Source organism: Stigmatopora nigra, chromosome 20 (assembly GCF_051989575.1).
Source record: "Stigmatopora nigra isolate UIUO_SnigA chromosome 20, RoL_Snig_1.1, whole genome shotgun sequence".
NCBI classification, from domain to species: Eukaryota; Metazoa; Chordata; class Actinopteri; order Syngnathiformes; family Syngnathidae; genus Stigmatopora; species Stigmatopora nigra.
This window is the reverse complement of record NC_135527.1, coordinates 5,266,887-5,284,690: the sequence shown is the minus strand read 5'-3', so window position 1 is coordinate 5,284,690 and position 17,804 is coordinate 5,266,887. Positions and strand designations below refer to the sequence as shown.

The following is a 17,804-nucleotide window of genomic DNA, read 5'->3' as shown; positions in this document are numbered from 1 at the left end:
TATAATCCAGTGCGCCTTATATATGGAAAAAAATTAAAATGTGCCATTCATTGAGGGTGCGCCTTATAATCCAGTGCGCCTTATATATGGAGAAAATGTCATTCGTTGAGGGTGTGCCTTATAATGCAGTGCGCCTTATAGTCGTGAAAATACGGTATCTAATTTCTTCTAATTCTTAATTTGACTACACCGAAAAAGAAAAGAAAAACCTTAGATTTGTTTTTCCTTCACAAAAAAATTTAAATTTGAAATGTAGAACAAATGCATTGCACATACCATAATTTCCGGACTATAAATCGCTTCCGAGTATAAGTCGCAGCAGGCAAATCATGTACAATAACGAAGAAAAAGTATAAATAAGGCACACTGGAGTTTAAGTCGTATTTTAGGGAGGACATTTTTTTTGTTTGATCAGAAACAATTAAAAAAACAACATACTTTCAAACAAAAGTACAGGACAATGGAACATGTATTTTTTTACTATAGTCTAAAACAGAGGTGTCAAAGTGGTGGCCCGCAGGCAAAATTTGGCCCGCATTTTCATTTTCTGAAGCCCGGGAAAGTAAATCATGAGTAACAACTTTCTGTTTTAGGATCAAATTCAAATGAAGAGTATAGATGTATATTAAATTTCCTAATTTCCCCCCTTTTACATCAATAATTGTCATTTTCTAATCCATTTTTTCTGTGTTTTTAGTTCAAAAATCATTTTGTAAAATCTAAAAACATAAAAAACTCAAATAAACATTGTTTTAGATCTATACAAAAACGGAATATTCAGGGCTTTTAATCCAGTTCTTTTAATCCATTTATTTTAAAAAAAAATCTAAATATTATATCTAAAATTGTCCGGCCCACGTGAAATCAAGTTGACGTTAAAGCGGCTCGCAAGCCAACCCAAGTCTGACACCCTTGGTCTGAAAAAAAAAGGGATTTGGAAAAAAACAAGTCACACTTGAGCAATACATACTGTTGAAAAAATGCAATTTATAGTCCGGACAATACGTGATGAGTGTACGTATTATATAAATTAATTCTAGGCCATATTATTTATCAAGTAACTAAATTAAACTGCTTGACACGAAACAATTTGAAATGGGAGGACTGGCAGACATAATGAACTGCCTCTTGCTAGAAAATTTCTATACTGTGCTCTCATTGGCTGTCTGTCTCACCATGTTTGACGGCCGTTGTCTGCTTAAACCAATTCATTTCATAAGTCAAGGTGCAACTGGGGCTGGCAATCAGTTTAAAAAGTTAAGATGGTGACCTCAAGTGGACAAAAATAGGAACTCCACATCATGCAAATTATGTCATTTCCTGGTACGTCACCTTTACGTAATTTATGGAACAAAAAAAAATCTGGGAAGAAAATAAATGCTGAAATTATGAAGTAAATGGTGTAATATAGATTTTTAAAAATTAAAACAAAACGATTGACACCAATTTTAATTAAAATGGGCATTACCATAAATAAAATTTTCAAAATTTTACAAATTGTTGAAAAACAAACAAAATTTTGACCTCAGATTGACCTATAAGACTAAAAATTAAAAGCTAAATATCTAAAAAAACATTTTAGCATTATTTTTTTCTGGCACAAACATAGCAGAAATATTTATAATTTTTTTTCTATCAGATAATAAAGAAGTAAAAATCCTGTCTGTTTTCCTTGTCTCCCTCCTGCCACACACCTGAATCAAATAATCAACTCACCAGCAAGCGAATGATTTGATTCAGGTGTGTGACGGAAAAAAAAAGACTGTAAATGTAAAGTTGACCTCTAAATTAAAGCATCAAAACTCTGTTAATATTAATTTAAACTTGTCATTAGTGTAAAAAAAATAATTAATCCTCGTTGCTACAGGTCAATTTAATGTTTTAATAGAGGAAAAAGATGTATGGACAGACAGCTGTTTAATAATAAGCTTGTAGTCTTTTAATTTGAAAATATTTTCCGTTTGAGTATTATAAAAAGTGCTGGAAATTGTGATATGTTCAATAAATGAAAACTTTAATCCAAGTAACATCCATTTTTCATAGATAATCAGTGCTGAATGTCGACATATATGACAACAGGAACATGTATGCATGCAGCGGTCACAGGACAAGCGCCAGCCAGCCCGCAATCATGGCCATTCCTCCCACGGGGGCAACTTTGCGTAAACCGGGGTCCCCCGTCATGGCTTGGTGGTAGAGTGATCCGCAGAACATTCCCATGCCAGCGATCAGGAGGGTGCCAGCCTACATTTTAAAAAGAGAGTAAAAATGCTCTTTAAATCAATTAAAAAGGTATGTGTCAAGTACTACACTTCTCTACTTGTGAGAAAACAAACTAAGCATCAATCAGCTGGCATCTAATTGATACTTTGTTGCCTTTCTTATTGTACAAGGCTGGAGTAGTGAACTGGTTCATGACCTATGACCTCAGGAAGGAAGTGAGGTGAGTTTGATTGGGTTTTTTCCTGCCCCCTGTTGGTCTGGAGGAGGGCAGCCGTATCTTCTCCATAGTTGACTATTTTAAGGCCAACCATATGTATACATGTGCATCTACGTGTATATAAACGTATACAGTGTTCCCTCGCTACTTCACGGTTCAGCTATCGCGGACTCAGAGCTTCGCGGATTTTTTTTTTTAAAGAAAATAATAATACAAATATTACATTGAAACATATTTTACAGTTTTTTTTGTTATAAAATGAATTTCAGTCTCTCTACCCGTATTCTATATGATGTACTGTATACAGGGGGGTAAAAAAAAAAAAAAATAATATATATATATATATATATATATATATATATATATATATATATATATATATATATATATATATATATATATATATATATATATATATATATATATATATATATATATATATATATATATATATATATATATATATATATATATATATATATATATATATATATATATTTATATATATATATACACATTTGGAATTCAATTTAAATTAAGCATTTTTGAAGGGCGATCCCTACCTCGCGGAAATTCACTTATCGCGGGTGGTCCCGGTCCCAATTAACCGCGATAAGCGAGGGAACACTGTATATACATATATATACATGCACACACATATATACATACACACACACACACATATACAGTGTTCCCTCGCTACTTCGCGCTTCAGCTATCGCGGACTCAGCTTTGCAGATTTTTTTCAGAAAAAAAAATAAAGATATTAAGTTAAAATTATAAATTACATCATTTTACAAGAGGTGGAAACAAAATATTCAATAAGAATTGGTAATTGCATCAAAAAAAGGCCAAAGAAATGGTCAATAACATGGCGAGAGTTCAGGAATCGCATTGATGACATCATGGCTGTTTACAGGCGCATCTTCACCGCCCAAAAAAACAATGTTCACAACTTTCAATAACGATGTTTCTTACGTGCAAAAAAACTGCAGAAGATCCTCCATACGGACTACTATGATGTTTTTGCTTGGTGGTGCTTTTGTGCACCTGATACACGTTTCTTTAAGCATTTTTGAAGGGGCACGCCTACTTCGCGGAAATGCAGCTATTGCGGGGGGTCCCGGTCCCCATTAACCGCGATAAGTGAGGGAACACTGTATACATACATAAATAAGCGGGTTGCTATGTTGCTATAAAACACCTCTGACCAATCATTCCATCATGGGCCTCATAATTACCAGGCCGGAAACGGAGTCGAGGAGTTCTACTCTCCTACTCTTGTCTGTTGCTATATATATCTATCTCTTTCTCTTTTATCTATTTATTTATTTAGCGATTTATTTATTCGACCAGAGGTCGTTGATAGGCAGGATTCTGTAAAATACATGATTGGCTGGTCACCAGATGACATCACTAGATGACGAATGTCACGAGATTGTACGCACACCCTGCTGCGTCACTACGGTATCGCATCGACGATCAACAGAACTTTTACGATGCTAGGATTCTGTAAGTGTCTGCTCCCCGTCTGCGTCGTAAAATTCATGAATGGTTCTTTCAATTGGTTCATTTTTAGTGGTTTATGGTTCTTTTTAGGAATTTGGAATCTTACTCAATCACGGGAGTACAAAAACATATTTTCCGTATTGCAGATTTATAAAAAAATAGTTACAAAAATATTTGTCTACGTAATTCTATGTGATTTTCCCACAAAAAAAAAAGCATACGATGAAAATAGTCACAGAAATAAAATAAAAAACATGATCGACCGCCTCCGATCGATTATGCTTACTATGTCACCTTTATTTATGTATTTATTTATGTATTTATTAACTTATTTAGTACTTATTTATTTATTTATTTATTCAAAAATGTCTTTTTCTGTGTCTGTATTCTCACCCTCTTGCTACTTGACAGTGACATCTCCCAAATAAGTAATAAATACAGTTATCTAATCTAATCTATTTTTTTAAAGATAACTTTTGTAGCCCGCCAAACTATTAGAAAGTATACTATACATGACTTTTCATCTTAAAGACTGAAGATGTAGTCATGTATTATATTTACAAGGTGTAAAAAGAAAACTTTACTTACCACAGCAGGTTTGCTGGAATGGGCTGCACCTAACAAGGCCAAACTGTGGTAGAAATGGTACTTGTTGGCTGTTTCAAATAGCTGTAAAACACATATTTAAACGATATTTTAGATTAATCGTGCTTTCTCGATACTAAAGGGTCATTAAATCATACCACTCTCTGGTAATCATCAGGGTCGCTGTGTTTAAAACCTGCCAAATGAAGTCACAACGACAGAAATTAAGCTGCGTGTTAGTTTTAAAAGATTATTTAGGGGAAAATATTTCAAAAGCAGTGAATAGAATATGATATAAAATAAATACCATGTGCTCCGTAGGCACCGAGAGCAACCGCCGAAGCCCCAGAGAGAGCAGCTAGCCGCCGGACAACAACAGCGGTCATGGTAGCTTAGCATGTAGCTACAAACAACCGGAAGTCAACAAAGCTGCTCGTCTTCTTCTGTAGTTTTATTGCAATTGCGAACATTACTGCCACCTCTTGGACTGAAGTGTAACAAGCCGTCATATATAAACTACTAAACTAGTAAGCTTCCTTTTGTAACATAATTTAGGCCTTCATGTTGTTGTTTTATATCGAAAATATTTCATTAGTTATAAAAATTATTATTTGTGTTAGTTTTTTGACTTTTAATCCATGTTTTTTGTTTATTCTTCAATTATGTTGTTGTAATTTTCATACGCGGTTTGCAAGATTTTTTGTTACTTCATTGCCTTGTTTTGTTTGAATAATTGTTTTTTTGTTTTAAAAAGAAACATTATTTAGAGAAGAGGATATTATCTTAAAATATTGATTACATTTTTTTCTCTGGCACGACTATGTGGACATTTACGTGTATCGCATGTAAGAATGAGTATTTGCGATTTTTTAAAATGCAGCATTTTTGTTATTGTGTTATTTAATTAAAAAAATATAGAATCCACCCTACTGCCTGTAAAAATAATAATCATAATATAAAAATAAACACAATTAATTAAACTGGTGCAACATGCAGTCAGTGAAAAAAATATTGTATTCACTTGAATTTATATCTTATATTAAAGATGTAAGCGCCCTTGAAATGTATTTGTTTGGGACAGATACATTTAAACACCAAAAAAATATCTTGCCATGATTATTTTAATCAGCCATCTTCAATATGGAAGAGCATTAAATATATAAACAATATTTTGAGCAATAATACAAATACAACATTCACAAGGATGCAATAATTTACATATTATGTCTTATAAACTTTCTTTTATGGCTATTTTACCATCATTCATGTATTTCATGCTAATACTCAGCAAAAGACAGCCATTTTACAAATTAATTTTCACAAATTAAAGAAATGAAAAACAATTTCACTGCAACAGCCACGTTTAATTTTGATTTACTTCCTCAAACATAAAAATAATAATTAAAATCTGAACCGTAGCAGCATTAAAATAACAACATTTGGACTATAAGTCACATAAGGAATAAACAAAAAAAAACAACAACATATAAGTCTCAAAGTCACAATGCAAAGTAACAATAGTAAACAAGCTTAGTAGAGATATCTCAGATAAACTCAGCTGAAAATTAAATAAATAAATAAATAAATAAATACCACCTGTGATGATTTTTCTCTAGATTAAAAAATTGTACTACCTATTAAAACCACGAATTTGGAGGTGGAAATTGTGAGTCAGGGTGCATCTTATACGAGAAAAATTGTCAAATTCAACAATTTTAAGGCAATTTTAAAGGTAAGACTTACATGCGGAGGCAGCTAACATGTGAGAAAATATGGTATATAAGTCGCACTTGAGTATTTGTCGCAGGCCAAACCATGAAAAATGAAGTTGGACTTATAGTCCGGAAAAAATGGCAACTTGGTTGATTGTCACATTTATACTCGTGAAAATTAATAAAATCATCATTCGAACCAAAATAATCAGCATGACAGACTAAAATGTTTATTGGTCACCATTTTCCATCCGAACACACACGTGTCTCTTAACCTGATATTTCCAAGACAATCTTTCACCACAAACTGAGCAGGAGAAAGGTTTCTCACCAGTGTGGGTTCTTGTGTTTGGAGAAGATTTGACCGCAAAATGAGCATGAAAACGGTTTCTCACCACTGTGGGTTCTCGTATGTTCCGTCAAGTGCTCCTTCTGAGCGAATCTTTGGCCACACAGTGAGCAAGTGAAAGGTTTCTCACCGGTATGGGTCCTCGTGTGTTTTGTTAAATCTGAATTGGCAGGGAATCCTTCCCCACCCACGGAGCAGGAGAACGGTTTCTCGTCCGTGTGGGTTCTTTGGTGGATTTTTTAGGAGTTCTTGTGCGCAAATCTCTGGCTGCAGACCGAGCAGGCATAAGGTTTCGCCCCAGTATGCGTTCTGGTGTGGATCCACAATTTAGCCTTCTCGGCAAATCGTTGGCCACAAACCAAGCAGAAAAAGGGTTCCTCCCCAGTGTGTGTTCTCGTGTGCTGTGTCAAGTTCTGCTTGGAAGTCATTTTCTTACTGCAAACCGAGCAGGAAAAAGGTTTCTCACCTGTGTGAGTTCGGGTGTGGTGGGTTAGGTTTTGCTTGGAAGACAATTTCTACCCACAAATGGAGCAGGGAAAACGTTTCTCTCCGGCGTGGCTCCTCAAGTGCCTCTTCAAGTTGGACTTCTTCCCGTAGGTTTTCCCGCACTGTGAGCATTTATGGTCCGCGGCATTATGAACTTCGTCTTCGTCATCGGTGTCCAACGACGTAGCGGCGTTGCTATCCGTTAGCGGAGCAATGAGCTTGCGCGCTCCCGTTGAACAGCTGCTGGCCTCGCTCAGAGCTCCGTCTTCGCTTTTTCAAAGGATCAAAAGTGCACGTGAGGATGTCCATCTCTTCTTCTTTAACATTGGGGGGGGGGGTCTCCTTCCTTTTTGAGGGGATTCTGCACCCCCTTAATGTGGGGGTTCCCAACTGTAATTAAATTCCTGCTCCTCTTTAACGGGTTTAAACTTTCCCTAGAGAAATGTAATCATGTACAAAATTCTTCGCTGATTACAGTTTTTATTCATGTTAATCCGTCTTTTCAAATGAAAACAGAGTAAACAGGACAACAGTATGGTTTCTCAATATTATATATTTTTTAAAAGACATTGTCATTGTAATACATCATCTGAAAACAAGTGCTATTTTAATAAACACCATTTTGATGATCGCCAATTGGTGAAAAAAAGTCACCAATGCACCAACTGAAAGATTATTTAACTTTATACAAAACGACAGTGATTAATATTAAGTATACACTCGTCAGAATAAAATCCCTAGTAAATTAATTATTAATCAGTAACAGAGAATAGATAACGCGACTGAACTTGGAATTTTTATCGTAAACGGAATTTTCATCAACAAATTATATAGTTTTCCTGGGCGTCACGTGGTGGTCAATTGACCACTTTCTCCTTCTCTTTCAATTGCTATGGTTTGGATGTGTACTACAAGTACTTTGGACTAGAACTAATCGCCTTGTTTGTCCGCTTATGTCGCAGTTATGCCAGGCTAAACTAAGCTAGGCTAAGCTAGGTTTCAGCCTTCGTTCATAAAATTCGAAAGGAAATGGAACAAATAAATGCTCTGTTCCGATACTTTTGGTGGATTCTTTCATGAGGCTAAGAAGAAATAAAAAGCGAGAAATAAAAAGCATATTGCCTTAAAACCCCGTAAAAATTCAAACACTTCCAAAACTATCGTATTGATTTGACAGAAACCCCGTGTCGCCGCTAGGTGGCAGCATTACGCCCAACTGCCGGAAATACAAGAGAAAAAGACTCACAGCCTTTTGGATCCGCGTTTTTGTTATTATATTCCTCATTTTTAGTCACTTAAATCTACCATATTGAAGTTTAAATTAGTCCTTTCCTTTTGTTTCATGTTTTATTTTGAAGCATAACTAAAAAAAAAGTACGATTTAGATCTAAGCAAATAACGCTTCTCTTTTTTGTCACCGTTGAATTTGGAAGGCTCATTTTATTCAACAAAAAGACCCCAAAATTATTTTCACCAAAAAGAGAGCTTTATTGGAAGTACACAAAATATGACAAGATAACTTATAATATGACAAAAGTATAAGGACATTGTACTACTTATTCATTTTGACAAAATTCATTCTTTCACACCATATTTCTACTGTTTCTTAGATCCTTGATTCAATATATCAATTATTTTCATTAAAATGGACTATGTTTGAATAACACTCAATACTTTTATTGGATTTGCAAACAAATTCAATAGACAAATACTGCAATTTTCAAATTTCGTTTTTAACTGTAAAGACATTTTCCATATTATTTACATCACATTATTGATTATTTACTTTTTCAATTTCCTAATTTAGGCTCTAGTATTTTGGATAGAATTGTGAAGTAAATAAAACACTCAATTTTATTATACAGACGATCTCCTACTTACGAACATTCAACTTACGAACAAACGGTACATACGAACATACCTGCAAATTGCGTTGATGTCGAAAAATGTTCATAAGTTCGATTTTGAATTGCTTTTTGTGAGTAGTGCTTTTTTCCGCCGCTAATAACGACGCCTGGCTCTGTGAGAGCTCAGCTCACCCAGCATCTACTACCTTCCTCTGCCCAGTTCGTTGCAATGCAGAAGTGCGTAGCGTATCTCCGGTGTGCAAAGAACCTTTTTCATTTCTATCATTAAATATCCGGTGCATCCATTATTCAATATGGTTGGTGAAAAGCAAAAGGCTTCTAGTGAGGGAGGTACAAGGAAGAGGCAAGCCATTTCCTTTGAAACCAAAGTGGCAATAATATAGAGGCTTGATGCGTGGGAGAAAGTGGTGAGCATTGCACGGGAATACAACTTGAATCGTTTGACCGTCAGTTCCATTTATAAACAGAAAGATCGAGCAGCGGGACCTAAACATTGAACGTTGCACAAAGGTTGCAAATCAATTGAATGATGCCATACAGTGCTACCGCATCATTTATGATGAAAAAAAAGAAGATAGCTTCTAGATAGCTTCTTTTGGCCAGTTTCTAGTAAATCTCTCTAATGTATGTATTCTCTCCATTTTATTAAATGATTTTTTTTTTCAGTACAAACCAATACTAGTTACTTATACAAGCCTTAAACATACAAATGCACTTATATAAACCCTCAATATACGTATATAGACATTAAACATGAATTATAATGCAAAATATAGCACTGAATCAACTTCAATTTGAAGAATTTCAACTTATGAACACTTTCAACTTATGTACACTTTCAACTTATGAACACTTTCAACTTATGAACACTTTCAACTTATGAACAAGCGCTCGGAACCTAACTACTTCGTAAGTAGAGGAGCGTCTGTACAGTAATACCTTGACATACAAGTGTTCCAACATACGAGAAAAATTTGAGATATGAGCCTACCAGATGGTTCCCAAATGAGTCGGTAGTAAATTAGAACAAATTTGATGTTTTTTTTAGGATGGAAATGGCTTAATTTATATTTTGTTCATTTCTATGGGAAGAATTGACTTGAGATACGAGTCAATTGACATAGTAGCTCAATCCCGCAATGAACTAGTATTTTAAGGTAATACTGTATTTGAAGTGTGGATTGTTATTACACATTAAAAAGTGTAAACATGATTTTCAGAATGCAAAATATTATTATACTTTGATTACAATGATCTTGCATACAGAATTTGATAAAGCAAGCAAAGCCGTCCTTGGTTATTGCTTGTCACAACACATTTGCATCTTTTAAGTCGATCCTTACGACTAAATCACTGGCAAGAAGCTGAGCAGGAAAAGGGTTTCTGACCGATGTGGGCAATTGTGTTTTTAAGATATTCCTGCCAAAAATTGAGCAAAAAAGGGCTTTTCTCATGTGAGGGTTGTTGAGTCTTCTTTTTAGGTTCACTTATGTGAAAATGTTGGAACATTAACAGCGCCTGGAAAATGTTTTTGAATTGCGTAGCTTTTAAATTGGGCTGTTGTAGCGCATCTGTGTTCACAGACTGAGCAGGAGAACATTGTTCTCCAGTGTGGGTTAATAAGTATTCTTCTAGGCTTCTCTTTCGGGAAAATGTCCGACCACAAACTGAGCAGGAAAATGGCTTTTTACCTGTGTGTATGCTTGTGTGCCCTTTTAAGCTTTGCTGTTGAGAAAATGATTTACTACAAACTGAACGCGAAAATGGCTTTTCACCAGTGTGGGTTCTTAGATGGGCTTTTAAGCTTTCCCTGTGTATGAATCATCGACCACAAATTAGGCACGAAAATGTTTTTTCACCAGTGTGGGTTACTACGTGTCTTTTTAAGTTTCCCTTCTCTGTGAATCTTTGACCACAAACTGAACATGAAAATGGTTTTTCACCTGTGTGGGTTATTACGTGTTTTTTAAGCTTCCCTTCTGTGTGAATCCTTGACCACAAACTGAACATGAAAATGGTTTTTCACCAGTGTGGGTTCTTGCATGGCTAATTAATGTTGCCTTCACTCTGAATCTTTGACCACAAGCTGAACATGAAAAAGGTTTTTCACCAGTGTGGGTTATTACGTGTTTTTTTAAGCTTCCCTTCTCTGTGAATGATTTACCACAAACTGAACACAAAAATGGTTTTTCACCTGTGTGGGTTCTTGTGTGGGTTTTTAAGTTTCCCTTCTGTGTGAATCTTTGACCACAAACTGAACACGAAAAAGGTTTTTCACCAGTGTGGGTTATTACGTGTTTTTTTAAGCTTCCCTTCTCTGTGAATGATTTACCACAAACTGAACACAAAAATGGTTTTTCACCTGTGTGGGTTCTTGTGTGAGCTTTTAAGTTTCCCTTGTCTCTGAATCCTTGACCACAAACTGAACACGAAAATGGTTTTTCACCAGTGTGGGTTCTTGTGTGGTTTTTTAAGCTTGCCTTCACTGTGAATCTTTGACCACAAGCTGAACATGAAAATGGTTTTTCACCTGTGTGTGTTCTTGTGTGCTGTTTTAAGTTTTCTTTAGTAGAAAAGGCTTTACTGCAAACTGAACACAAAAATGGTTTTTCACCAGTGTGGGTTACTACGTGTCTTTTTAAGTTTCCCTTCTCTGTGAATCTTTCACCACAAACTGAACATGAAAATGAGTTTTCACCAGTGTGTGATCTTACATGAATATTTAAGCTTCCCTTCTCTGTGAATCTTTCACCACAAACTGAACATGAAAATGTTTTTTCACCTGTGTGGGTTCTTGCGTGGGTTTTTAAGCTTCCCTTCTGTGTGAATCGGTGACCACAAACTGAACACGAAAATGGTTTTTCACCAGTGTGGGTTATTAAGTGTTTTTTTAAGCTTCCCTTCTGTGTGAATCCTTGACCACAAACTGAACATGAAAATGGTTTTTCCCCTGTGTGGGTTCTTGTGTGGGTTTTTAAGTTGCCTTTTTTATAAAAGGCTTTACTGCAAACTGAACACGAAAATGGTTTTTCACCTGTGTGTGTTCTTGCATGGCTAATTAATCTTGCCTTCACTGTGAATCTTTGACCACAAACTGAACATGAAAATGGTTTTTCACCCGTGTGGGTTCTTGTGTGTATTTTCAAGGAAGACTTTCTCCCAAAGGTTTTCCCACACTGAAAGCATTTGCAGAGTTTGTCACCACTGGGATTTTTCATATCTTCATCATCATCATCATCAACATCATCATGATCATCAAGCAACTTGTTGCCATCTGATAAAGGAGAAATTACATTTTCTGCTCGCCATCCTTCTGTTGAGCTGCCGTTCAGAAGCTCCACCCCTCTGTTGGCCACGCCCATATCGTCTTCACTCTTGAAAGATTCCCCAGTTGAACATTTAACACATTCGTTTTTGATTGGAGATTGGTCTTCTCTTTTGCACTGTTGAGGGAACTCTGGCTTCTCTTTAATTTGGGGCCATGCTGAGGCGTTTGCAGGCTCCGCCCCTTCACTGGCCAAGCCCAGATAATCCCTTTTCACGGACTCACCTGGTGACCAGGTGAAATGATCTTCCTCCTTTTTGATTGGAAGTTGCTCTTCTATTTGTTTTAGAGGGAACTCTGGCTCCTCCTCTTTAATTGGGGGCCCTGTTTTGGTGTTTGCAGGCTCCGCCCCTCCACTGGCAACACCCAGAACATCTTTCTTCTTCAGTAACTCACCAAGTGAACAGGTGAAATCATCTTCCTCCCTTTTGATTGAAAGTTGCTCGTCTCCCATTTGTTGCTGAGAGAACTGTAGCTTCTCCTCTTTGATTTGGGGGAGCTCAACTTCCCCTTCAAGGTCAACAGACTCTTGCCCATCAGCACTAAGATCATTTCCGAAACCTGCGAGGACACAAACATAATTGATTAACTATTTTCTAATTATAAAATGCCTGAATTTCTTGTTCCCAGAAATGAAACCAAACGGAAGAGGGCGCCATACATTCATTTTGTCTCAATGCTGTACTTACTACTGTATTATTTTCTTCAACAGCAACACGAGTTGAAAACAGTTTATGGGTGCATTTTTCAAAGTAAGGCACTATTAGTCAGAAAAGTTTCTTCACTGGTGATGTATCTCCTTAAAATTAGTCAAATCTTTTTTGGAGCCCTTTCATTGTAAACATTCTCTTTTATGTTTTAGATTTTAATTTAATAAAAATGCTTTCACCAAAGGGGAGACATTAAAAAAGGATTAACTTGTATTAAGTAGCAGGTCTGTTATTATTTGGAGGATTAATGAGATTGAAATAGAGGTAAAGTCTGATTGGACACTTAATTTCCCTTAGGTACGAGTGTGAGCATGAATGGTTGTTTTTCTCCTCGTGCTCTGCGATTGGCTGGGCACCGATTCAAGGTGTTCCTCGCCTCTGGCCTGAAGGCAGCCGGGATAGGCTCATGCACCCCCATAACAAGATTTAGCATATCAGAAAATGAATGAATGAATGAAGGGATCAAAAACAGTGGGAGAAGACCAACGTAGCCTCAGCAGCAAATCTCGACTGGTTGGATGGTGCATTTCCAGACAATTTTCTGGCACTTGGCTGCCAGATTCAAGTATTCGGCCTTCTTGCCTTCGAAGGTGGTGTCGATCCCCTCCTCTGATGGTACGGGTAGTTCTATGAAGTGAAGCGCTTTTGCCTTAGAGGACCATACCTCAATGTCTGTGCGGATTGATGCAGTGAATATCTCTAAGGATAGTTTATATTCTATTTATTTATAAGCTGCATTTGAATTTTAGCATTAAATGTAGAACTACTTTCGCAGGCCGCACCACGGAGTGGTAGTGGGCCAGGCTTGGCCTTCGGGCCGCAACTTTGAGATCATTGTTTGATCGCTGCTCTCGTTGTTTAGTTCATCTTTATTTTTTTCCAAGATGGCGCCTTTCACACCGGCTGCCGGTAGAGGTACCTCTGCCCACTCATGTCTTTCAGGTTTTACAGCCCTTCTATCTTTTTTCATGACATTTTAATATTTCTTAATACATTCCTTTTTACTTTAATGTTTTTACAACTTTCCTTGTTATGTTAGCCTGGCTTCTTTCTGCTACTTATTTTTTGGAACCATTCAGCCATGCCTACGCTCTCATTCACATGGGACTAGCTGTTACAATACACAGCAAAAGGAGCAACACTTCAATACCGGTGGATATTCGGCGCAGGACAAAAGTGGCGGGAGAAGAAGCAACACCTGTGACCAATCATTCCATCATGGGCTTCATAATTACCAGGCCAGAAACGGAGTCGAGGAGTTCTACTCTCCTACTCTTGTCTTCAGCTCCACACTTCTGAGGAACTGTGTGGATAAGCTTGGAAGAGTGACTCTGCATATTCTCTACCTCGGTCACAGGTTGCAAAAGTTCCCCATCTTGTGGAAGACTTCCTGTGTGTTGTTCCAAAAAAGACTGCGCTACAATGGTAAACAGCCTCTCATGTCATAGCCACCTGGCTTGATCGCATCTCGACATTTTGATCATATCGCGGGCGGACTATTCGATCTAAATTTTCATCGTACCACGAGCATGTCGTAGGTTGAGGTACCACTGTACAAGAATATTTCATGTTCAGAACAATACATCATGGTGGGCAGCAATGTTTTATGTGAATACAAGGTTACTTTAAAGTTACAGAACACATACCTGTCAACCTCTGCCGTTAACTGCCCTTATAAATGATTATGATTCCCCGTACAAACCCCCCAAAAACCGTACAAACACCGTACGACGTGTTTACGCGCGGTAACTCGTTTTTTACTATGTGGCTCCTTCATGCTTGCTTCCACGATATTTACTCCATGTATATCTACGCATGTGCATGTCATCCTTTACCGATATTGCCGTACACACCTCTAAAACAATACATACGATTGAGGATAATTTTTGCTGGTATACCGTGACAATAGTAACGGTCGATGACAGTAGCGTCGTTGGCTACCAGCCTACGAAACTATCTGGATTTCAGCCAAAACGGTCTCGTTGAGATCGGTTATCATAAATATTGGCGATATTTTTTATTCCCCCGTACAAAAGTCGGTGTACGGCGTACATGATTTGAAATGGTAAGAAAACGTATAACATACGTATAAAACTTACAAATTGACAGGTATGAGAACAGTAATCTAAAGGAAGATGTTGCAGATTAAAGGCATGAATATTGAGCAGCTGGCGACATCTAGTGGTTTATTATTGTAGCACGTTCTCAGTTCGACTAATAATGCTAAGCGCTGTCGTGCTGCGATTCATTCAATAAAGTCACGATCAGAAACAACATTGCCACCCTGTTAAATATTTCATTAGGAAATATTAATTGTGTAACATAAAGTACATATTGGTCTATTATGCAATAATGCTCGTCTAAAGTGAACGTACCTTCGAGTTTGTGAAGAACAACTTTAACTTGCATCATTTTGCAAACAATAGAATGTTGATGACATGAGAGATCCTCTTGCACGCTATTAAGTTCCATCTGAAACTTTGCAGCAACCGGCGTCGTTCTCGCAAGCATTTTTTTACACTTTTTGTCTTCGCTTGACGACGTACTGATGCAGACGACGTGTTCCTTTGTTAGCCGCCAGCTAGGCTAGGCTAAAGTACGACTCCCAAAACGCATAGAAGAAAAACGGACTGGCCTCCGATTGCACAAACTATTTAATTTTGAGCGTGTTGTCTAAGTTTAGTTTCATTTAAGTTCAATCAAATTGAGGAGAAACAAGAGGCGCACAAACAAAAAGTTAAAATCCTAGCCATGCAGAAATGAACACCCCACCCCTTCTTTCTCTTTATGTTTTCCGGTTAGAGGCAGCCAACGTACTGCAGCATTATCGCCCTCTACTGTCTCAGTACCTCACGCCAGGTTCTCAATTCAGATTTTAAACAGAGGGGGTGATAATGTTAAATTTGGTCTCCTAATGCCACAGCGTGAAGAGAGCAGCTCGAAGTCCAGGTCGAGTCTAGCTAGCCGTGACACTAAATCGAAAAGCTACATTTTGAGAAAAAGTTAGGTAATTTTAAGAACATTTGTTTTAAATAATACATTGTGTTTAATCTTATTGCAAGTAACAAATTACATGTTTCAATATTTAAATATAAGGGTGTTTAAGGTTCATTTACAATTAATGCATGCGCCACTTAAAAGGCCAAAGGTAGTGTGGCCGAGCGGTCTAAGGCGCTGGATTTAGGCTCAGTCTCTCAGGAGGCGTGGGTTCAAATCCCACCACTGCCAATAATTCATGCACTGAATACTTATAATTTTTTCTTAGTGCTTATGGCTCTTCACTAACCTGGAAGACAAAATATGAAACCATGGGTGAGAAAGCGGAGTCCCGAACTCACTATTATGAGTGTTGTTTTTGCACACCACCGTGCCACTGACGGTGCCTCAAGCTTTGCGTTAATCATTATGAATTTTTTATAAGACCCAGTTTTGCATATCAAAAGTGTAACGATGTTAAAGAATTCAGAGATTTTTGTGTTTTAAAAGTAGGAATATTAAATTAAATGCACACAATTTCACCTGTGCGGCTTAGTGTCATGAGTGGTTAGTGTGTTGGCTTCACAGCACTGGGGTCGTGGGTTCAAAGCCAGGTCATGTCCATCTGTGTGGAGTTTGCATGTTCTCCCTGTGCCTGCGTGGGTTTCCTCTGGGTTACTCTGGTTACCTCCCACATTCCCAAAACATGCATGGTAGGTTGATTGGACACTCTAAATTGCCCCTGGGTATGGGTGTGTGTGTGTGCGTCATTGTCCGTCTCCTTGTGCCCTGCAATCAGCTGGCCATTGATTCAACACGTCCCCCGCTTCTGGCCCGGAGACAGCTAGGATTGGCTCAAGTATGCAGGGGTTTCATAAGCCTAGAGAGGATAAAGTGGTTCAGAAATGAGATGAGAGATGATAGACATTTTCAGGTATTTTTACTTTTAAATTCTGGATCTAAAGAATACTACAATTTAAGAATATAAATTGTTTATGACTGTCAAAAAGTCTGATATGTTAGTTTCAACCCCACCAACATTTTGCTTGTAACATTCTGCTGAAAGAGATGCCTCCCTAAACAGCCGAGGAGTTACAACTCATTGATTTTTGGGCTGAGCAGACCACTACTGCTGCGGGAACTTGTCTTTTCTTACACAGTACTTGGGATGAAGCTGTATGTAGACTATAGGCAAAGTCAGTCCATTATGAGAATTAAAATTTGGCAATATTTCTTCCATTTCTAAAGCAATACTCGCAATAATTGGCAGTTATTTTTTATTTTATAAGTGGAAATAACACATCAAATTTCAATTAGATTGGTAGCATGGTTTAGAAAATCCCCTATTCACTCAACGTTAAATAATAGTCAATAAATTCCTATTCACCTAATGTTAAAATCTATCAATTGCATGCTAATTGGGTAAACATGAACATTTTTTAAGTGTCCATCTGATCTTTATCAAATTTGGTGGGAAGTTAACCTCTTATAAAATAAATAATAACTGTCACAAATTGTGAGTATTTGTTAAGATTTATTGAAATTACAGTGATCCCTCGCTTATCGCGGTTAATGGGGACACCCTCAACATAACGCCTCTCTGCTGCTCCGTCTGCAGAGGCTGCATCTCCATGCAACGACACATTCTTTAGTCCGACTCGCCGCTTAAATCTCTCAAGCCAGCCCTTGCTGGCAGCGAAAGCCGTACGTGGTCGATGGTTAGTCTGGCTTGAGGCACCGGGCAGAGGATCACCTTCGTCGTCGTCACCGTCCTCTTCTTCCTCGTCTAGAACGTTGTCGTCGTCGTCACCACCCTCAGGCACCATAGCATCAAACAAAGATTT

The 17,804-nt window shown here is 37.4% G+C and overlaps 2 protein-coding genes and 1 non-coding gene across 3 annotated transcripts; 1 reads left to right on the top strand and 2 right to left on the bottom strand.

Moving 5' to 3' along the window:
* Window positions 1–1,993: 1,993 nt before the first annotated feature.
* On the bottom strand, window positions 1,994–4,974 carry tmem256 (transmembrane protein 256). The gene is made up of 4 exons (XM_077742208.1): window positions 4,842–4,974; window positions 4,693–4,730; window positions 4,538–4,618; window positions 1,994–2,244 (listed from the first exon to the last, which is right to left on the bottom strand). Exons 1-4 carry the CDS (start codon window positions 4,918–4,920, stop codon window positions 2,101–2,103), a joined length of 342 nt encoding a protein of 113 aa, XP_077598334.1. The 5' UTR covers window positions 4,921–4,974; the 3' UTR covers window positions 1,994–2,100.
* Window positions 4,975–8,938: 3,964 nt separating this feature from the next.
* On the bottom strand, window positions 8,939–15,810 carry LOC144213356 (uncharacterized). Its single transcript, XM_077741780.1, has 2 exons — window positions 15,360–15,810; window positions 8,939–12,835 (listed from the first exon to the last, which is right to left on the bottom strand). Exons 1-2 carry the CDS (start codon window positions 15,493–15,495, stop codon window positions 10,905–10,907), a joined length of 2,067 nt encoding a protein of 688 aa, XP_077597906.1. The 5' UTR covers window positions 15,496–15,810; the 3' UTR covers window positions 8,939–10,904.
* A 321-nt stretch (window positions 15,811–16,131) lies between these two features.
* trnal-uag (transfer RNA leucine (anticodon UAG)) lies at window positions 16,132–16,212 on the top strand. The gene is given in 2 exon segments: window positions 16,132–16,169; window positions 16,178–16,212. It is a non-coding gene; the product is annotated as a tRNA-Leu (tRNA).
* The last annotated feature ends 1,592 nt before the right edge of the window (window positions 16,213–17,804 follow it).